Below are 23,161 nucleotides of genomic sequence, written 5' to 3' on the forward strand. Positions count from 1 at the left end.
CCAACGATGGAGTCCTCATGGGACCACAGACATCACTATGTATAAGCTGTAATTTGCGGACAGCTTTAACTGAACCATCCTTCTTGAAGGGGAATCTATGCATCTTACCTAAAATGCACCCTTCACAGGCATGTGGAGGAGGTATCTCAAGAGGTGGCAATGCATCAACCATTGAAAACTTATGAAATGTCATCAAGCTGTTGTAATGCATGTGGCCATATCTGGCATGCCATAATTCTGCATGTTGCATGGCAGCTGTCTTAAGGCATAGTCATCTTCCCTGTCTTGGACAGCACATTTGTCATCCTCAAAGATGACCTGAAATCCCCCTCTGTTAAGAGTGGACACTAAAAGGAGATTTTTGGTTATGCCAGGCACATATAAGACATCTGAAAGTCTGAAAATTGAGCCATCAATGGCAGTGAGCTTAACATCTCCTGTGCCACGTACTGAATATGATGAGTTGTTGGCACAAGTGACTTTCCTACCGACGGGAGGTGGATGCAAGGAAGTAAAAAGACACTTCCTAGAAGTGATGTGCTTGGATGCACCGCTGTCAAAATACCATGTGTTCAGTGTTTCATTAACACTGAAAGCAGATGCATCTGTAGAAGAGTCATAACTGCAAGTCAAAAATGCATATGTATCATCACTGCAAGTGGCTGTACTATCCCGAGCATCTGGAACAACCAACCTAGAATCTAAAATGCAAGATAAAAAGGCATAATCCTGTCCAACAAAGTTGGCTGCAGCATCCCCACTGTCAGATGCATGAGGAGCTGAATCTGAAACAGCCATACCTGAGCTGTTTTTCTTTTCTTTTGCAAGCCTTTTCCTGCATTCTAGTAGTGACAAAAACCCTTCTTCTTGGGCTTACTCGCATCATTTTTAGCCTTTTGTGAAGGCTGTCCTGACCCACTGGAAGGCTGATTTACTGATGTCTTTGCCTGTCCCTTTATTTTTTATTTAAATTTTGAGAGCATGGCTTGTTCACCTGCACGTGAAGCCAAATTTTTCCTAGTCTGCTCTTCCTGAAGCAGAAGTCCTATCAACTCATGAAAAGTGAGAGGATTTGCACCCCCCTCAATGATAAGTTCAGCGAGGTATGAAAGCTGAGATAAGACTCAAGAAGAGAATTCAGAGTGGTTGTAATCATCTCTGAATCAGGAATAATTTCATCTATGTTTAACAATTGCTCTTTGAGATCCTGTAGCTTTGTGAGGTGGACTGACATGGAGTCACCCTCTTCCATATGTGTATTACTCAACTCTCTTTTCAAAAAAGATACCCTTGCATCATTCCGAGCTGCATACATGCTTTCCAAAATATCCCACGCTACCCTGGAGGTCTTACACAACCGGATATGCGGAATGATAAATCTTTTTACTGAAAGAGAGATGCATGACAAAGCTAAGGCATCTCGTGAATCCCATCTCTTCTGCTTTGGAGTAGTGACTGTAGCTGCACCAACAACTTGTCCTGCAGCTGCACCCTGTGCTCGACCTCTTCCACCTCCTTGCTGGGGAGGGGTAGCAGGTGCAATATCTGCTGGTCGGATCTCATCCCCATTGACATAATCCCATAAATTGAGAGAAATCAGAATATTACGTAACATGAAACTCCAGAGGGAGTAGTTGGTACCATCCAACTTGTCTTCTTGTGAAAGACCACCGAACTGGAACTCATTCTGATTTTGATGGGCCATATCTGAGAAAAAGATTGAAGCAGATACAAAGCTGAATTCCCTTACTGGGAATGAAATGCACAACTCCCAAAAAACACAGCCAAGCACGGGCTGTAAATGCAACTTAGATTTCTGTACTTGCACTGTCAGATATCTGTCCAAGCATCAAAAAAACTCTCCAAAATCTGCCAAAAGTGCTTCAAACACTCCAAGAAAGGCAGTATGAACTGAATACTCCAAAAATTGCTCTCCCAACACAAAAGCCCAAATTGCTCTCCCAACACAAAAGCCCCAATTTGTGGCTTGAAATTGCAACCAGAAAGGGGCAAAATTACTAAAAGCCCCAAATCTGCAATTTCTAAACAAAAGCCCCAAATTTCAAACTAGATCTGCAAAAGCCCCAAATTTTAGACAAAATCTGCAATTTTTGCTCCAAATGTAGCTCCGAAACTACACAATCATTGCAATGACTGCAACATACAAAATGCCCCAAATGTACTCCCAGAATACTGAGCCAAACAATGGCTGTCTGCAAAATTTGCCCGCCAAAGATCACCTGCTAGTTCTCTTCTACGAAAACAAGGGACTACCTGCTGTACGGAAGCAGATTCAATACGGAATCACTGTACTGAAAAGAGTACGGAAGTGCCGTACAATTGGTACGGCACTGTACGGATGGTACGACGGCAAGTACTGTACAACGAGCAAGTACGTAGGCAGGTACTGTACGACGAAGTAGTACACTGTACGAAAAAATAACCTGTACGAAAACAGGTACGGATACCTGTTGGACAAAATGTACGCGCAAGTACGGTCAACTACGGCGAAACTGTACGGGAACTATACGAAACTGTACGACTAACCGTACAATCTGGCGATGATATACGCTGAGCAAGTCTACAAGGCATTGTACGGACGACAATGGAGTACGGAACTATACAGGAGTAGAGCTGTACGACGAGCTGATCTGTACGGCGCAACTATACGGCAAGATTCCGTACAATTGTACAGACTGTACGGACGAGATGATGCAGGCTGTAGCTGGAGCTGGACGGGGAGGTTGGAGCTGGAGGCAAAGAGTAGGAGCTGAAGGGAGCAGGGAGCACGGAGCTCTTGAACCCGCTCTGATACCAAATGTGAGGAGATGGTGAGTGAGAGAGAGCAAGAGAGAGTGAGAGCTGAAAGCTTGGAAGCTGAAAGCTGAGTTGCAATAGAAGAGTGTGTGAGTGCAACACAATGAGAGAAAGATAAGGTTTTGTCCTAGTGACAAAACCTTAGTAGTCACTAACCATAGTTAGTAAACTAACTGCGGTTAGAGGGAAAAACCTCTTAAAGAGGGAAAAGTGCCCCTAACTAGCTTATTATATTACATTGGTCACTGCTGAATTATATCTATAATTCTAACAACATATCCCGAGGCAATCATTTCGAGGCAGATCTATGAACCATCTTTCCTCTGCAGCTCTTTCTTGTTCACCCTCCGCTCTCTACCTTCATTTCTCTCTTCTCCTGATTGTTGGAAGACACCTGCACCCTGCGGGGAGCTTGGACACAGGATAGGTGCAAGGAAGAAGCTCGCCCCTCTGCCACAGACAGCGCGGAGAGCTTGGACAGAGGATAGGTGCGAGGAAGGAGGTCGCCCCTCTGCCACAGACAGCGGGAGTTGGTTCCAGGTTCGATTTTTCCTTGTTCTTTCTTGCTTTGCAGCTTTTTGCAGTGCATGCGTGTTGTGTGCAGTCCTTTCAGGACTCCAACAGGTTCTAGTAAGCACCCAAAGGCCAAGGTGATCCTGTGCAAGGCCTAAGGACAGTGCAGATACATGTGATAGCCTTGAGGCTGCCTTGAGCTCAGTTTGCCAATGCACTGTTTGGATGCCTAAATGCCTCAAGTTGTGTCAGATCAGAAGTGAATGCCTGAGTATGCCTTGCCAGTGGGAATTCTAGTGGTGCACTGGGATTAGATGCCTTGAAGACAAGTAGAGGATTTGCAGAGAGGAACAATGCAAGGTTGAACCCTTGTTGTAAAGCATGTCCATTCAGAAGCATTAAATAAATACCATAAGGGGCGCCAAGGCATTTGGGGCCAGTCGGTGCACTGTGTACTATTTTCATTGAGCAGGGGCATTCTAGCCTCACCTTTGTTGTTCTTGAAGCTTGTTTCTAAGTTGTGCTAAGTGATTTAAGTGACTCAAGCTTGCATTGTGGCTATTTATGAAGTTTATAATTTGTTTATCGAAGGCCGATTTTAGGAAGAATCAAGGTCTCCCAGGCCACCCTAGCTGTAACATCAGTAGTGCCATCTAGACCACTCCATAAAAAATTTCGTGCGGGCCTCTTAAGCTGAGTGATACAATCCCTAGAGTGACACCAACAAGAGCATACAAACCATGTTGTGGCTAGAAGAAACTGGTTAACCACCACCACCCTGGAAGCCAAGTCAAGTTTCGTTGAGCTCCAGAAAAGGAGCTTTCTTCTGAAGCTCTCCAACATCGGAGCAAACTGTTGTGAGGGAGAGATGCCCACCCCAACCTGGGAGCCCATATCTGACAGAGACGCCCCTCTGTACCCAAGTGAAGGCAATATCATTACCCCAATCCGGGGTGTCATCTTCACAAACCCAAAAACCATTGGATTTATGCCAATTAATGTGTGCACCTGCAGTCATGCAAAATAAATCCAAGGCTGTCCGGAAGGAAGTGAGTGTCCTAGGGGAGGCATCCAAAAAAACAGCCGTGTCATCTGCCAGCTCACTATCCAGGAGTTCTTCTTCCCAGCGGATAGGAAGCCTCAGCCCATAAATATCAGCTTGAGATCTAAGGTAGATACTCATAGCTTCCGCCACAAAGAGAAAAAGAAAAGGGACAAGAGGACATCCCTGGCGGACTGATCTGGAAATCTGAAATCTGTCCTCTCTTACCGCCCCAATGAGCACTTGGCTATGGGCTGATCTGTAGAGAGAGGATACTCCTCTAATCCATGCATCTGAAAAACCAAAGCGAGATAGAGTACCCTCTAAAAAATCCCAGTCTACTCTGTCGTAAGCTTTCTCAAAGTCCAAGAGTAGAATGGCCAATCTCTGGCGGCTCTACATGGCCCATTCTCAGGCCTCCCAAAATGAGAAAATATTCTTCTGCCATGCACAAACCCTATCTACGTGCCATGAATCAAATCTGGAAGAAAAAGCTGTAGCCAGAGACTAATGGCTTTCGCCAGAATCTTGTAACAAGTGCCCAATAGAGTGATGGGTCTCCATTGAGACACTAGATTCCTATTACCCCCCTTGGGGATGAGATGAATGAGACCATCTGTAAGTGAGTCAGGCATCTCTCTAGAGTCCCACACACCCTGCAGGGCTGATGTAATGTGATCACCAATTTGCTCCCAAAAAGTAATAAAAAAAGAAGGGGTAAGTCCATCCAAACCTAGGCACTTGCCCTTGTGAAGGGCAAGTAATGCAATCTTGAATTCTGCATAAGTGAAAGGTGCATCAAGGGAAACATACATCTCATCCTTCACTACGTCTGAGTCAACAAGCTGCGAGACACTATCTCTACTATGTCTGGGTCCATGAGAGAGAAAAAGTGTTCGTTGACCCTGCCATCCGTCTGAATCCAAAAAGATTCCCGTGCATGAAAGGCATACTCTGCTCTCTGATCCAACAATATCTGCAAATGAGCCCTTGCTGCAACAAGGCGCTCCTGAATCCAAGCATCTGTAGGCCTCTTCTGCTCTTTCCTCTAAAGGGACGCTAACTGCTGGCGTGTACCAATCTCACGTCTCCTGGAATCAGCGACTGTATGATAATAGTCACTAATTCCGGATAAGGCTGCACCTACCTGAGATGGACGGACAACTCCACCCTGTATGTGAGAAACCCAAATCTGTAAAATATCCTCCGTGAGGCTCTCCTCTACATAAAAAGCATCCGGAATCCTAACACTGGCAAAATGTCCTCTCCGATGAGGCTCAAGGATCTGCAACACCACTGGAAAATGATTTGAGGTGGAAACCCCTGTAGAAATGCATACAAATCCTCCTCTGTCAAGTGCCCAATCGTCTACATAAAATCTATCAATACGTGCATGGATGTCCGAACATGTGTATTCTCCTGTTCGACCAAGAATACAGGAGTGACTGTGGCATAACATGAAAGGCATCATCCAACCAAGTGTCCCTGCCACTGTACTGAAAAAGAAAGGCATCCCAAGCTGCCCTCTCCAAAGAATGAATTCCACCCTGTCTGCCTCCCTTTTTGTCTGATGGCAACTCAACCATGTTGAAATCGCCACCGATGATCCAAGAATTTGCAATGGGGGCCCAAAAGAGTAACTCCTTCCAAAAGGAGATCCGCTCCCCTCTGTTGTTGGGTGCATAAAGATTGAGAAGACCAATCTTACGCCCTCCAATCAAAATAATAATCTATTGAGCTCTAGAGGGAAAAAAAATACCATGACCAGCAACCAAGGGGAGAATAGAGAGAGAGACCGAAATGCAAGTACCTCTCCTTGTGCCCATAGCAGGTATGTCCTGAAAGCAGTTTGCCCGATTTAGAGCAATCACTGAGATCCAACTTGTGTTCCTAGATAAAAAGGATATCAATCGCACCTCCAATGACACCTAGATGAAGCTGATTCGAAATCAGCTCCCTACGGCAACGGTGTGGAACTCCGCCTAGGCCCTGTATGTTCCAACTGACTATCCTCATCGACGGGAGAATGCTGGATGGAAAGGCTTACCCGACCTAGTAGATGAGACCATGTTCCCCTGGGCTGAAACACTCCTGCTGAGGGCAGGAAACTCAACAGGTAAGAGGATCCCACCTGCTGAAGGGGAGGCCCTATCAAAAGGGATCCCCATGACAACCCCTAAGGTGGAGGGCACAAACTCCTCATCATCCATGAAAGTCGCCGAATCTGCCAGTGCCGAAAAAGAGTTCTTGATAAGCAAGTCTGGCCGGCAAGTGCGAAGAAGACCTGCACTCGTGAAAGATGGAGGAGGAGGACCTGCCAGGCCTCTATCAACAGAACTAGAGCTAGGTGCTGAGGAGGCCTGAGTTAGGCTAAAGAAAAATATGGAGTCCTCATCTGTGCCTGCACTTTCTCGGTCGTCCTGACTGCGGCAGGAACAGTCTGCGAGGAAGAAGTGCATGTAGCCCCCTCGTGGTCAGCAACCAAGGTGATTCGGGCTGGTGCATCTAAAGGCCCCTCCTGATGTGGAACTATAGAGTCTGCGGCTGCGACAACATCCACATCAGATCTGAGTACCAAAGTACCGAGTTTCGGATTCTGAGATCCTGTCCCAATTCCAGCTCTCTTTCTACTTCAGATCGCACATGATATGGCATGACATGATATGATATGATATGATACGATATGACATGTTTTGTATTTGATCTTACTTGAGCTATTGAGCTCTTATTTCAGCATAGTACTCAACAAGGGCCTTAGCGCGCCCTTTACTCCAACCCTTTGTGGCTTGTATGAGTTTTTTCCCTTTTGATGTTTCTTGCACTTTGTCCCATAGGCCCGTGAGGCCTTCCGCGGACGTTAATCTCTCTCTCTCTCTCTCTCTCTCTCTCTCTCTCTCTCTCTCTCTCTCAGCCCACCCATCATCACCCTTAGGCCCATCGCCATCCCTTTCTGCTTGCACGACCCAGTGACCTCTGTCACAGAGGGCCACAAGCCACCGTACCTTTGGCAAGAACTTATGTGGCAAACACAAATAGATCCTGGGTAGAGGAGTCATAAGCCAAAGCTGATCGGTGCAAACTGTAGTGTGGACGAGCAGCCATCGGACAAATGATGGGCCATAAGTCACGGAACCTCCGCCACAGGTCAAGGGCTCATGCAAAACGCCAAAACACAGGCTCACATCAAGGATCACGCTAGGACACACGAGCCCTCTCGTAAGCTCCAACCCTTCTACGCAAAGGACGCACAGGTCAAGAGACCCCCAACAGGGCACATGGGCCCTTTTTCTTGGGCCGCCGCTGCAGGCACTAAGTCTGCACACAAGTCCAACGGGACTATTTCCAGCCCCCGCTTAGTGTTTTGGAATCGGGGGCTCTGGTCTAATCCCGCGGGCTTTTCTAAAACATTCCCTAATAGAAATGTGATCTTTTACACAGAGCTCCATGAGAGCCCGGAGAGGGGAATGCCCATTGTGACAGAGTACATGTGGGAATCAGCCCATAGGAAAGAGTCAGCGGCGTACGAGGATCAGGATGGGTGGCAATCCTTTTCAATTAACGTGAGACCCTATATATCTGTCATGGGGAAAGAGAACATGCGGATTCAACCAGCTGGTGCACACCCGATTTTCCTTGCAATATGCTACTTCCTCCACATACATCATCGTACGCACATGAGGTTGCCACAAAGGGTAATAGCCTGTATGAGACGATACTTGATAATCTCCTGGAATTCTCCAAACAGGGGGAAACCTACTTTTGGGCTTCAATGCTCGTACGGGGAGAGACAAGTCGGCCTACTTGACTTCGAGGCTTATCACCTTAGAGAGCCGGAAATAGATCTGACAGAGCATGGGATGTAGGCTATCTCATGGGCTATCCATAAATGCCACTTATACCTTGGTATGAGCCTTGTAGGCCTAGTTATAGTCATTTAGGACTATTGGTACAATTAGTTTATGTACCATCTAGGTCAATTAGGACACTTAGTCCAATTAGGACAGTTAGCCCTAGGATTTTCTTATGTTGGCTCTCCCTTGAGCCTACACACTTCAGTTTTGCAGCAATCTATTACAGCATCTCGTTTTTCTCCATTGTGCTTCCATTTTTTAACTTCCATTGCTTCCAATACCCAACAGTGGTATCAGAGCAAGTCAGGAATCCATTTCCTCAGCCATTGACAGCTTTCCCAAGCTGTTTGGCAGCCAATGGAGCCCTCATTCTTGCTAGTCTTGCTGGTTTTCACACTCCCACGAGTGTTTGAGACCTTTCAAAGCAATTCTGTCATGAAAGATCTCATTCTGACGCAAGAAGATCACATTTTGGAGCAGCTACCACGAAGGAGACGCATTTTAGAGCAAATCTGAGCACTTTTCTGCAACAAGACCTTACTATACGGAATCCCATACACACTGTACAAACCTGTCCAAAATCCGTACACCTGTCAAAAACCCGTACAACTGTCAAAACTCCGTACGGAGCTGCCTCGAGGTGCGTGCCAATCATTTCAAAGATGCCTCAAGCTGCATGCCAATATTTTGGAGCTGCCTCGAGCTGTGTGCCGATGTTTGGAGCCATTTGGAGTTGCTGAATTGATCCGGAGACTTCTCTTTGAGCCCTTCCCTCCTCATTTGGCATCCCTTTGCCTCGAGCTGCGAGCTTCTCTCCATTTCCACGTGCTCTCCTCCTTGTGGGAACACTTCTTTTGCTGTGATTCTCATTTCCAGCCCTCATTTGCTCGCTTTTAGAGCCTGTCACTGCTGTACATCATTGGGTAAGCCGTTGTTGCATTGGATTTTTCCAATTTCTCCTTCATTTGCATTTTGGAAAGGCCTCGTGTTGCCTTTGGGGATTTTTCTTGCCACAGGTACACCTTGGGACAGCAGAGTCTTTTACAGACAATTGGGCAAGTTGCTCTTACTTCTGTCTCGGGTGGTATTGTCACTCTAGAGAATATACTTTATGTTCTAGGCATTCGTAAGAACCTCATTTCTATTTCAGCCATTGCCACATGTGGCTTTCAGGTCATTTTTGATGGTGTGAGGTGTGCAATGTATGATGTTACACATGCCTTTACCCTGGTTTTGACTGGCACATTGTCTAGCCATCTTTACAGACTTGATGCTTATGACAGATGTTCAGATGATGATGCTGCACTTGCCGATGCACATGCCTTTGCTATTGATTCTACCATGGCAGATACTCATTTGTGGCATGAGAGGTTTGGACACCTCAATTTTGGAGCCCTAGTGAAGTTATATAGGAAAGATATGGTTGTGGATATTCCCAAAATGCATATGCCTTCCAAACATGTTTGTGAACCATGCTTACTTGGTAAGATGCACCATGCTGCGTTTCCCAAGGATGGGAGAGTTGGTTCTTCACGTAAGCTTTATCTGGTTCATAGTGATGTTTGTGGACCCATGAGGGTTGCAACTCTTGGAAGATTCTACTATTTTGTTACTTTTATTGATGATTTCACCAGGTACACTTGGATTTTCGCATTGAAATCCAAGTCTGATGTTTCTTCATGCTTCTAGCACTTTATTGCCTTGGCTGAGAATGAAAGTGGGCTGCACATTGCTCACATTCATGTTGGGATAAGTATGATCAAGGGCTTTCTCTATGGTGCATGTGTGCATCTAAGGGAGTCACATGTGTGTTTGTGTGTGTTGTAAAGGCACATCAAGTGCTATGATGTGTCTAGTGTGTGACCTAAGTGATGATGTAAGCCAAAGGCCCCCACATGGGAGGTTCCTTTGATTCAGGCCAGTCCCACTGACGTAGGGATTGATTCCCACTGATGTAGGGGCTGATTGCCACTTATGTAGGGAAGGTACTACCTTCTCTCCCTTTCTATAAGAGGGAGTCCTCTCTCTCACAATCATAATAGAGAACTACATTTTGTTTCATTGTGCTCTCACTCCTCTTCCAAGATGCATCTATTCTACACTTGGTATCAGAGCTTTAGGTTCTAGATCTAACCTAGCCTAGCATTAGATGCTTTCTCTAGCATAAACTAAAAGCTTCTTCATCTTCTTCATTTTCCTCCTCCTTCCCCAAATATGTGAGAGCCCTGTTCTCTACCTACAAGCGACCATTGCTCAAACCCTTTGAGAGCTGTAGACTCCTCACGTACGGGCGACCTTCCAGCTGCAAGCAATTAGAAATATCTCCTCTGTACGCGCAACGCCAACACGAAGACTGCTCGCCGATAAATCGCGCAATGCCGCCTCTGTGCTTACCTATCTGCAAATCCCTCTGAGCCCAAGCTGCACGACACTACAAGCAAGCTGCTGTTGAAATCTGAGCTCGTTTGGTCAAGAATTGGAGGAGAAATTGCAAAAAAACCAGTCTACTTTCTCAAGCACCTACATGGCGACCTAGCGCAACATTGTGCCTCTTCTTGCTGGTAGCCCTGGTCTGGTATACTAGTGTTCTTTCTGCATAAAAATCCCCTTCAATAGAGCTATGAGCTATGAGAATTGCACCCTTCAATCTACTCTGATCTCTGTTGAGAGAATTCTGCATATTTTGGTCAAAGAGTGTTAAGTAATCACTGTAAGTTTGGGGCTTCCATTATTTACTGCAAACTTTCATTGTTTTGCTTGTACTTGAGTAGTAGAACTCAGTCATGGAGCTCATAAGTGTCCTTATACTTTGCATTTAGAATAATGTGTTAGAAAATACCCAACAATAGGTACACGCAGCGGAAATAATGCCCAGGAGCTCACACAGTGTGCGGTGTGGGTGTGGAATCACAAACTTCTTTACTTATGTGCATTCAATAGGTGTGCAGACTCATCAATAGACAATGAACCAAACTAGATAGAGAAACCACCAAATAATATATTTCCGTCCACAACTATGGACACAATACAAGAGTGACAGATCCAGAGTCCCACCAATGGTGTGGTCCTCTTATCTTACCACAAAGTCCTTCTCCTATCTGCTGGCTATCTCTAGACTAGAGTCCCCGTGCTCCACCTCGAGCGTGAGTAGACTTTCCGTCTAGAATGATCTTCTCCACCTTGCTGTCTGGAAACCAGTCTAGGCGGGCAGCTTCCTGCAAGCTAAGTCTGCAGCACAAGGTACTACTTTCTCCTCCTGACTGTAGGCCCAAAGATAGCCCTGCTGCTGCTCTTTCTGCTGATGAAATTGCTGCTCCAGATGATGTGGAAATGAGGCCTGAATGGCCTCCTTATATAGGCCCCAAGGCCTGGCCCAAAAAACTGACTCAGTCTGTTCCAGAAACCGACCCAGTCTGTATGAAAACCGACCAGCCTGCTTGGGAAAAACCGCCCTTAAAGGGCTCACAATTCAGGCCTTTTATGGCCCAAACTTCCAGGGCTTTCGGCCCTCCATTCAAGGCAAATATGCAGCCTATAAAAGGCCTGCCACCTGCCCACTGACAGTCACATTCCTTGCTGCAGATCTGAGCCTGCACTCCCTGCCATGTCTGCGCCTCTGCAAACAGTGCGCCTCCATGTCCTAGATCCTCCGCAATCTGTCCCAGACTGTGTTGCTTCTGCTCCGTACTTTCCTGGCCCTGTGTCCTGCCCTTAACAGTCCTAGATGTGCTGCCCTCATGCCAGCCATGATGCTGTCTATGTGGCAGCCCCTTTCTCTCTTTTCCTGTTGGGCACTGCCCTAGGTCTCCCTCCCCCATGCTCTCCTCATATGGGGGCTTACAGATGGGGAGGTGACCTTTCCAACACCCCCTCTCACCGACACATCTCAGCCCAATGCCAACATGTCGATGAAGATGCTCCAGTAACTCCCTGGTCGTAGTCCTCTGGAACCTTTCGGTGTCGAAATCTTTTCCTGGCTTTTCATCCAGTGGCTCCTGCTCCACCAGGTCCGGTTCCGCTTCCGCACACCATCCTGGTACACAGGTCCGTCTCTGGTAGCACCTCCTGGTACCACCTCCTTCAGTCACATTCCCGCCTCTGAACTTGAGCAACCCAGCCATCACGATCTTCCAGTCATCCCCCTCATAATGAGTGAACAACCTGGAGTCTTCCAGGCACCATGCTCTGAGGGTCTATTTCAACCCGTCCTTCCTTTGGCAAGGTCTGTAACCAATGAATTTATCCAGATAACCTGGACCACGAACTCTCGCTGAGTTCTCAAGCAGGTACTCTTCTGGCTTCAGTACTCTTTGTCCACCACCTTCTAGCAATCTGTGTCCGAGATTTGAAGAAGCACCAAAACTTCCCCTTCTGCCTTCGAAGAAGGCCAATTCCTTCCAATCTCTTATCACCTGAGACAAATGAAGAGCAAAATCTCTCCACAGCATGCTATAAAGGTTCAAATGCAGAATATCAAATACATACCAGACTGTTGTACTGCCTGAATGTTTGCTCTGAAAGCAAACCCTGTACCTCAATGAGGCACCTGCCAAGATCCTGTGTAATCCTGTACTGTCCCCTTCTGAAGTCCAGCATCCATCTGACCATGAGACCACAGGGCTTTCCATGGAATCCACCCTCGTGTCAGTGTCAACAGCTACACACCTGGAAGGTACAAAGCGCTCCATACTGTCCTTCACCTTCACAAAGGCATCTGACTCCTCGTCGACCCAACTCTCTATGTCAGACATCCTTACTGTGATTTCGGGATCAACATACCGTGAACCTGAGTCACCCTCCTTCTCGCAAGGGCACAATCCTCCAGTCGTGGAAGTCGATTCCTTAGAGCTTCTAAATCAGGGTCGTCCTTCAGCAAGGTCCCTGCCTTCAGGCTCCCACACCTGTGAGCCTCCTACTTGGGCTCTGATACCATGTTAGAAAATACCCAACAGAGGGTACACGCAGCGGAAATAATGCCCAGGAGCTCACACAGTGTGCGGTGTGGGTGTGGAATCACAAACTTCTTTACTTATGTGCATTCAATAGGTGTGCAGACTCATCAATAGACAATGAACCAAACTAGATAGAGAAACCACCAAATAATATATTTCCGTCCACAACTATGGACACAATACAAGAGTGACAGATCCAGAGTCCCACCAATGGTGTGGTCCTCTTATCTTACCACAAAGTCGTCCTCCTATCTGCTGGCTATCTCTAGACTAGAGTCCGCGTGCTCCACCTCGAGCGTGAGTAGACTTTCCGTCTAGAATGATCTTCTCCACCTTGCTGTCTGGAAACCAGTCTAGGTGGGCAGCTTCCTGCAAGCTAAGTCTGCAGCACAAGGTACTACTTTCTCCTCCTGACTGTAGGCCCAAAGATAGCCCTGCTGCTGCTCTTTCTGCTGATGGAATTGCTGCTCCAGATGATGTGGAAATGAGGCCTGAATGGCCTCCTTATATAGGCCCCCAAGGCCTGGCCAAAAAAACCGACTCAGTCTGTTACAGAAACCGACCCAGTCTGTATGAAAACCAACCAGCCTGCTTGGGAAAAACCGCCCTTAAAGGGCTCACAATTCAGGCCTTTTATGGCCCAAACTTCCAAGGCTTTTGGCCCTCCATTCAAGGCAAATATGCAGCCTATAAAAGGCCTGCCACCTGCCCACTGACAGTCACATTCCTTGCTGCAGATCTGAGCCTGCACTCCCTGCCATGTCTGCGCCTCTGCAAACAGTGCGCCTCCATGTCCTAGATCCTCCGCAATCTGTCCCAGACTGTGTTGCTTCTGCTCCGTACTTTCCTGGCCCTGTGTCCTGCCCTTAACAGTCCTAGATGTGCTGCCCTCATGCCAGCCATGATGCTGTCTATGTGGTAGCCCCTTTCTCTCTTTTCCTGTTGGGCACTGCCCTAAGTCTCCCTCCCCCATGCTCTCCTCATATGGGGGGCTTACAGATGGGGAGGTGACCTTTCCAACATAATGACTATGTGATTCTCTCTTGATGAGTACTTGAATTGTAAAGATGACTAAGCCCAAGCATATAGAGAAGTTGGATGGAACTAGTTTCCATACTTGGCAAACAAAAGCTGAGTTTATGATTATGAAAAAGAAGATATGGAATGTTGTGAATGGAAAGAAGTCTACAAAAGAAAAAGCTAATTGGTTGATCAAAGACAAGAAGGCTCTTACTATCATTGATGGCTTTGAAACTTCACATGAAGCTTGGGATCATCTTCTCTCAGTATTTGGTGCACAAGGAAAATGCTTCAAATATATCTTGTTCCTTTACCTACAATTGGAAAAGGGAATGTGTTATTCCATGAAGAACAACAAAGAGAATCAAGCATTTCTTGTGAAGAAGGACTACTTCAACAACAAAGCAAATCTGGCTGAAGGAAGAACTCCATCAGCAAATGAAGAATCAAACTTTGAAAATAAAGACTATGCTTTTTAAGCACTTTGTCTTTTGAATTTTTGTTTATCATCACTTGGTCAAATTTTGAGGTTCTCTACCTGGAGTAGTACTCCAAAAAGAATATCATATGTTATGTCTTTTGTAAATCACCGCTGGTCACCATATGATGTAGACCATGTGATATGTGTTTTGTCTATCCCATTTCTGTGAACCTCACACCCTTGGGAACCCTTGCTAGCATGAGATCCTAGCCATAGATTTATCCTTGACCACCATGAGATGGCATGAGAAACTATGAGACTAGATGTATCATTGGCACTGCAAGAGGCAACCCCTTGAGGGGGGGTATGTTGGGATAAGTATGATCAAGGGCTTGCTCTATGGAGCATGTGTGCATCTAGGGGAGTCACATGTGTGTTTGTGTGTGTTGTAAAGGCACATCAAGTGCTATGATGTGTCTAGTGTGTGACCTAAGTGATGATGTAAGCCAAAGGCCCCCACATGGGAGGTTCCTTTGATTTAGGCCAGTCCCACTGATGTAGGGACTGATTCCCACTGATGTCGGGGCTGATTGCCACTTATGTAGGGAAGGTACTACCTTCTCCCCCTTTCTATAAGAGAGAGTCCTCTTTCTCACAATCATAATAGAGAACTACATTTTGTTTCATTGTGCTCTCACTCCTCTCCCAAGATGCATCTATTCTATCCTACGGGATTCTACAATTAATACAGACAGAGGGGGTGAATACATGTCAAAGGAGTTTGATGTTTTTTTGACTTCTCGTGGCATTAATCATCGATGCACGGTGCCTTATACTCCTCAACAGAATCCCGTGGCTGAGTGGAAGAATAGATCAGTGATGGAAATATCCAGATGCATGTTGAAAGGCAAACATTTACCTAATAAGTTGTGGTTGGATGCGGTCATGTGTGCAAATTACATCTTGAATAGATGTCCTACAAAGGCATTGCAGACTATCACACCTTATGAGGCTTGGACGGGTCGTAAGCCTCGCATTTCCGACATGAGGACTTTTGGATGCTTAGCTTATGCTCATGTGCCTTCACAGAGACGCACTAAATTGGATGATAAAGCTGTTAAATGCATTTTTCTTGGGTATAGTTCAGAGAGCAGGGACTATAAGCTATATCAACTATGCACGGGCAAGTGTTTTGTCAGTCGGGATGTTGTGTTTTATGAATCTTCCACTATGCCTTTGCTGGACTGTCATAAGCAGCCCGTTGTTGATGCCCCAGACATATTTGACAGCTTGATGCCTTTGTTTCCATCCGATGCTCAGGATGATGTTCCATCTGAGGTTGTCCCTCCTCCATCTGTTGGTCATTTGCAGCCACAAGTGCATGCAGAAATTCAGCCTGATATGCCTATCATTGATCAGGATCATTTGCACAAGGCTCTTGACCAGGAAAGAGCAGAAATTCAAGAGCCTAAAAAGGTACCCCGTTGGCTCCTTGACACATTAAAAGACAACAAACAAGACACTCCTCTACCAGCCCGTATGAGAGCAGCTGTCCGGAAAGAGCATGCTAGTTTTGTTGCTTATGCTTTGGTTGCTACGGCATGCAATGAAGAGCCATTATGTCATCAAGATGCCTTTCAGAACGATTGTTGGATGAAGGCCATGCAAGCTGAATTGGATTCTATCCATCAGAATGACACTTGGGAGTTGTGTGATTTGCCTCATGGCAAGAATGCCATTGGAACTAAGTGGGTTTACACGATCAAACAGAAAGCTGATGGTCCAGTGGACCATTACAAAGCCCGTCTTGTTGCTAAGGGCTATGCTCAGCAGCATGGCATTGACTTTGAGGAGACTTTTGTTCCCACTTCCACGATCACTACCATTCGCATTGTTATTGCCTTTGCTGCCCACTTTCATTGGTAGATACATCAGCTTGATATTAAGACAGCTTTCCTTCATGGGCATTTGCAAGAAGAGGTCTATGTTTCCCGACCTCTTGGCTTTGAGGTTGAAGGTTCTAAAAGCAAGGTATGCCGCTTGAAAAAGGCCATCTATGGATTGAAGCAAGCACCTCGGGCTTGGTATTCGAGAAATCATTCTCATTTGCTCACACTTGGCTTTCAGAACAGCCCTACAGAGGCTACCCTTTACATCCGCAAGCGTGGGACAAATTTGCTGATTTTAGTCCTTTATGTGGATGACATGCTTGTAACTGGGACATATGCTCAGCAAATTGCAGATTTTAAAATTGATTTGCAGCAGACATTTGCTATGTCTGATCTTGGTCTTCTGCACTACTATCTGGGCATTCAATTTGCTAACAATGAGGGGGGCATTTTGATGTCACAATCCAAGTACATTGGACAGCTTTTGCAGCATGTTCAGTTTGAGGATTGCAAGCCAGTATCCACACCATTAGAGACTGGTTTTCACTTCTCTTCTGAGGATGGCAGCGGTACATGTGATGTCACTCTCTATCAGCAGGCAGTTGGTTGTTTGATCTACCTATGCCATACGAGACTTGATCTACAGTATGCTGTCTCACAATTAAGCAAATATATGCACAGCCCATCTATGCACCATTGGCATGCCGTGAAGCGTGTTTTCAGATATCTTAAAGGCACTCAGCATTTAGGCCTTCTTTATGGGGCTGATACTTCACTTGTCATGCATGCATTCACTGATAGTGATTGGGCTGGTTGTTCTAACACTCGTGTCACATAGTGGCAACTGTTTTATGCTTGGTACTTCATGTGTTTCTTGGTTCAGCAAGAAGCAAAGTACAGTTGCTACTTCTAGCTTTGAAGCTGAGTATAGAGCGGCTTTTACAACTACAGTGAAGTGAGTTTGGCTTCGGAAGCTACTTGCAGATCTTTGTGCATGTCACACTGCTCCTACCGTCATCTTCACTGATAATCAAAGTGCTTTGGCTGTCGCACGAAATCCAATTTTCCATGTTCGCACAAAGCACATTGAGGTTCACTATCATTGTGTTAGAGAGCGATTATCAGCAGGTGATATTGAATTGTCTTATGTTCCCACTGAAGACAACTTCGCAGATCTTTTTAAGAAGGCTCTACCTCGACCTAAGTTTGAGGCTTTTCGACAAGCTTTAAACTTAGTACCTTTTGTCACTTGATCTGTTGTACTCTCTACAGTCATAGGTTGCTATATCCTACGGGACAAACATGTGCAACCATGACACTAGCTATTAAGGTATCCTGAGCCATGTCCAGAATACTTCAACCCATACCATGGAGGGGGGTTTGTAGGCTATCTCATGGGCTATCCATAGATGCCACTTATACCTTGGTATGAGCCTTGTAGGCCTAGTTAGAGTCATTTAGGACTATTGGTACACTTAGTTTATGTACCATCTAGGTCAGTTAGGACACTTAGTCCAGTTAGGACAGTTAGCCCTAGGGTTTTGTTATGTTGGCTCTCCCTTGAGCCTACGCACTTCAGTTTTTCAGCAATCTATTACAACATCTCGTTTTTCTCCATTGTGCTTCCATTTTTTAGCTTCCATTGCTTCCAACACCCAACATGGGATTACGAGATGATGCACCAAATGTCAATGCATATGGCCAACATCTATTGGATATGGGAGCAGTTCACAATCTAATTATAGACAACGGTCTTCCCAGGTGGCCGTTGTGAGGAGGGGTTCACTTGCTTCTCACACGAAGGAGGATCGAGTACAATGGATTACCTTTTGGGATCCCCATCTTTTGTGCCACATATACATGACCTCGCTGTGCCCGTCCCCCCACAAGGCGCTGACCACTCCTATCTGACTTTCAATGTCTCGATCCCCCATGCTAGCCTTCACTCGAATCCAGGTACATTTTGACCATGCCCTTGACACAGTGTACATAAGTCACCTTATCTCGGAGCTACCAAACTCTCTTGGGGACTATGCAGACATAGCTCATGTCTCAGACACTTTAGTATCAATGGTTCAAGATGCTCAGCCAGATCCTTCCCCACATCCTGATCTACCTCACGCTCCCCAACAAGGAAGATGCCCCAAAATCCATGGTTCAATGATGAGTGTCGTGAGATGAGATCCCATGTCATACAAAAGCAAGCCTTGGGACGTCTTACAAGGACTGAGGCACAACGGATGCTGCGTGAAGTGACTCGTCAAAAGAGACGAGCTTCTCTCTCACATCGGATGGATGAGGTGATCAGATCTTTTCGAGGGGGAGATCCCACCTTTGTATGGAGACTCCATTGATCCAAGAGTTTGGCACACATACGCGACCTCCCTATATGATGTCCCAATGCAGACACCACTGGATTTGTCTTCCTTACCCACACCCACCACATCCTCCTTGTTTACTGCAGAGAATGTATGGGATGCATTACACCGACTCCACAACCAGAAAGCCATGGACCATGAGGGGCTGAGAACAAAATACTTTGCACATGGGCATGACATCCTGGCTCCAATCCTAGCATAGATGTTTAAGCATGCAGTATGTCATAGATTCCCTTCTCCTTAGAGCACCACTATCATTGTGCCGATACACAAAGCAAGAGACCCAATGGATACAGGGAACTACCGCAAACTCATGACAGGCCATACACTGGCCAAGATATATGGAGCGAGAGATCATACTAAGGCACATGGGCAGCAAGCACTGGGGCAAGCAGGTTTCCAACCACAGCACTCCACCCTAGACCACATTTTTACCTTACGGGCAGTCATCGAGGAGGCGAGGTCCAGATCCCAGAAAGTCTATGCTTGCTTCGTAGACTTTCGAAAGGCTTTTGACACAGTCCCACGAGCTTGTTTAATACGGAGGCTTTAGGAGATGCAAATACCAGATGACATGATTTGGCGCGTGATGAGCCTATTTTGGGCTCTACATTGACAAGATCACGACATTCATTGACCGCCTAGGAGGAGAGGGGTCCCTACTTACAGATTTGATGATACAGATATTGTTGTATGCAGATGACATAGTTCTCATCTCCTCCTCTGCAATGGGCTTACAACTGCATCTTGAGGCTCTAAAGGCATTTTACAGAGAGAGACCTGACGGTTAACCTTGGCAAGACCAAGCTTACAATCTTCAATACCTCACGAGCAGTACTCCGACAACACAGCTTCACTTGTCGAGAGGAGCCAGATAGTACAAACATATACATATCTCGATGCAGTTTTTGCAAGGCCCATCTTCACGATGACACACGCCGTTAGGACACAACTCACACGAGGGTAGGGGGCCTTAGCTCGATTGGAGAGACAATGCTTCCAAGCACACTTCCGAGATCCCCCGACGAAGGGGTGGCTATTTGATACACCAGTGAGACCGACAGCCATGTACGCAACACCCTTTTGGGGCTATGATTTACTGGTGACTGAGTGGCGGAGATTCCAGAGGCTATAGGTTGTCATGGGGTCCAAGATGCAGATTGATGCCATCTTCTAGACAGTGACATATCTACACAGAATGTGGACCTTACCCCAATGGAGATTACCGAGACTGACACTAGAGTCATCCATAGGACTTGCCAAGAGTGGGATCAGCACAGCCTGGTATGCACGTATCTCCAAATGGTTTCGATCTCAAGCCTTTCAAATGGACCGTCTCCCCACCTTTCAGTCTAGTCTAGACCCCCATCCCTCCAAATCCCAAGAGATGAGATCAACCGTATCATACAGTTGGATTTACTTCAGCTATACACATCATGGCCTAGGGAGGGGACTAGGAGTTCCCTACCAAGCTCCAGTTTTACCGAAACCACTTCTTGAGGGTATCAGATGATGGACTGATCATCAAGCCCCAGTATCTAGAGGACATGCGAGTTACCCATGCACTGAGGTTTGCCATAGGACTGAGCACACACAATAGAGGTTCAGCCCATCCCCGCTTTACTCAGAGGAGACCGACCAACCCGAGGTGTCACCCTTGATCCTACCCATTGGATACAAAGATCCCGGCAACCACCATCCCCACCACGACAAGAGACAACTTGACAGCTACAAATACGTGACATATTTGCTTCCTATCGGAGAGGTACCATGACTCTTGGATATGTCTTCGGAGCTTCTGCATTGCCCACTGGACTCTCTCTCTCTCTCTCTCTCTCTCTCTCTCTCTCTCTCTCTCTCTCTCTCTCTCTCTCTCTCGTTTCAGTAGCTCCACCCTTACTATGATTTGTATCAGGTTTTCTTCCAATCTCATAGACCCATCGGTCTTCCGAAGACTCTAATAAAATTTCTTTCTTTCTTTCTCTCTCTCTCTCTCTCTCTCTCTCTCTCTTCAAAAACAAAACAGATTAGTCTTGCTCTATGCAAAACCTACCTTCGGATTTGGCATCAAACCTCTAGGTCCTAGAATTCGAGCAACCTGCAAGATGCAAAACCAAAAATTAGCACTATAATTCTCAAGGCGGGCAGAATAAGCAAAGATAAATTAAAGGTGTGGTGTATTCTTCATTATACTTAGCATCTCACACTAAGTACCATCAAGAGCATCCATATTGAGAGAAAAGTTTAATAAACCATGAATGATAACGTGTACAAAATTATTATTGTATTTGAACTTCAACCATTAGCTTTTAATTCTAAACTTCAGATCTTCCAACTGGATCTTTGTATAAAGCGTAGTAAAATCGTAGGTTTGAAGGAGGATTGGAGACTCTTTTTCTTGAATGCTTCGAGAGGAATTAAAAAACTTTGCAATAGGAATCACTCCTACAAAGCCAAATCCAGCTTGAATGTGAAGAATCATCTGTCTCCTTTAATAAGTCCCTCCAAAGTTCATGGTCGCTAGGCAACATGGCTTTGAAGCAGTAGCTTAGCCATTTAGAGACATATGTCAAGTAGTCTAACAAGCCGCTGCAATAAATCTAGCCTTTTTTTGAATTTTGTGACACTTCCAAGCAACACAAAGAAAAGGGATACTTGGATTCCAAACCCACCCTAAAGACGTGCAAAAACTCTGGAGTTTTGAGATCAGATCCTTTTGAGAAACTAAGGCACGAGCATAAGTTTTGGCAAACGAGTTCAATTCTCTCCAAGACATTCTAAGTAAATTTTTGCAAATAAAAGCGAAGTAATTGGAACATTTGTCCATATAAGATATGACAATTTTCCTGTGGAATTTTTGAGGAAGAGTTTCCCATTTTAGAAAGATAATTACTTTGCTTTGAGCAAGTAATTGAAGAGACTTCTTCTAGTTTCAAAGCAACTTTCTTCAAAATTTTCCCTTTCCATTCCGATGAGCTATTTTAAACTCCTAAACTTTATTTTATTTGAAAAGCAAAGTTTGACATTCCATTATCAATAGTTTTTAAGGGCAAGACTCTTTTGAAAAGTACAATCAAAATTTAGAGCCTTTCATGAAAAGGTCTCTTAAGTTACTAGAAAGCAAAAATGCACAGAAAATCAACCCACAGGTAGAAAACGAACTGAAATTTTATTAGCAACTATCCTTGCACCCCACATGACTACAACAAGCAACCTAAGTAAGTAAATCTGCAACTTTGTACCCACGAGCTCCAAAGAGAGCTTCTAGCCAAAAATGTAAGAAATTAAATATATATACCTTTGTAAGACTAGAATATGTAACGTATGTTATGTTAGGTTATAGCTATGCTATGTTTTGTTATGTTATGGTTGGAAAAGTAAGATTCCTATGTGGGGGCCGGGGCTAGATGATAATGTCCAATAATACAGATTTATATATACCTTTGTAAGACTAGAATAAGTCCAATCATACAAATTTAGAATTTTTGTTGTTCTAAAGATCAAAAATCTACAAAGAAAATAAAAGAGAAAATGAAAGAGAAGAAAAAAAGGTAAACAAAAACTTTTATGAAAAGCAAAAGGAAGACATACTTAGCAAGCAAAGCAACACTTATGTCGTCATCAGTGCCCAAGCATAAGCAGCTATACTGGGTTTCTAAAGACCCGCGGAGTCTCTTTGTTGTTCTATAGTCCAAAATTCTACACAGAAGATAAAAGAGAAAACGAAAGAAAAGAAAAAAGAGGTAACAAAAACTTTTTTGAAAAACAAAAGGAAGACATACTTAGCAAGCAAAGCAACACTTATGTCATCATCAGTGCCCAAGCATAAGCATCTATACTCGGTTTCTAAAGACCCGCGGAGTCTCTTGGGCAAACCCAGTGCTTACTAAACTACGTCAAATAGAAAACAAGAAAGGAAGAAGGTAACTAAGCATCCTAAGCAAAAATAAACAAGCAAATCAAGAAACAAAATCTTCCAAAAATCAAGAACAAAATCTCTCTCTCTCTCTCTCTCTCTCTCTCTCTCTCTCTCTTAAAACATAAAAAACTAAATGGAACCCTTACACTTATGTACCGCTTCCTACAAAGATGCAAAATTACATTCCTAACTTAGAAAGCACATGCATACTCAATCAAACTCCCTTTTGAAACTAAAAGAAAAACGGGCTATTTAGATCCCCACTTTTTGTTTTCAGCTTATGTTCAATCATTCTAAACATACCTAAGGCCGATACACCATAGATAATGTTAGAAACATGGTGAAGAGAGAGAGAGAGA

The 23,161-nt window shown here is 45.1% G+C and overlaps 1 protein-coding gene across 1 annotated transcript in view; it reads right to left on the reverse strand.

The window, feature by feature from the left end:
* The window catches only part of LOC147898053 (Ribosomal protein L1p/L10e family), a 74,583-nt gene that overhangs the window by 40,812 nt on the left and 10,610 nt on the right, over positions 1-23,161 (reverse strand). Inside the window, exon 6 of the mRNA XM_087379056.1 lies at positions 20,937-20,981. Coding sequence (XP_087235182.1) covers positions 20,937-20,981 — 45 coding nt within the window. The remainder of the gene's footprint in view (positions 1-20,936; positions 20,982-23,161) is intronic.

Source organism: Dipteris shenzhenensis, chromosome 9, assembly GCF_047967505.1.
Source record: "Dipteris shenzhenensis isolate YYH24624 ecotype China chromosome 9, Dip_SZ_1.0, whole genome shotgun sequence".
Lineage (NCBI taxonomy): Eukaryota > Viridiplantae > Streptophyta > Polypodiopsida > Gleicheniales > Dipteridaceae > Dipteris > Dipteris shenzhenensis.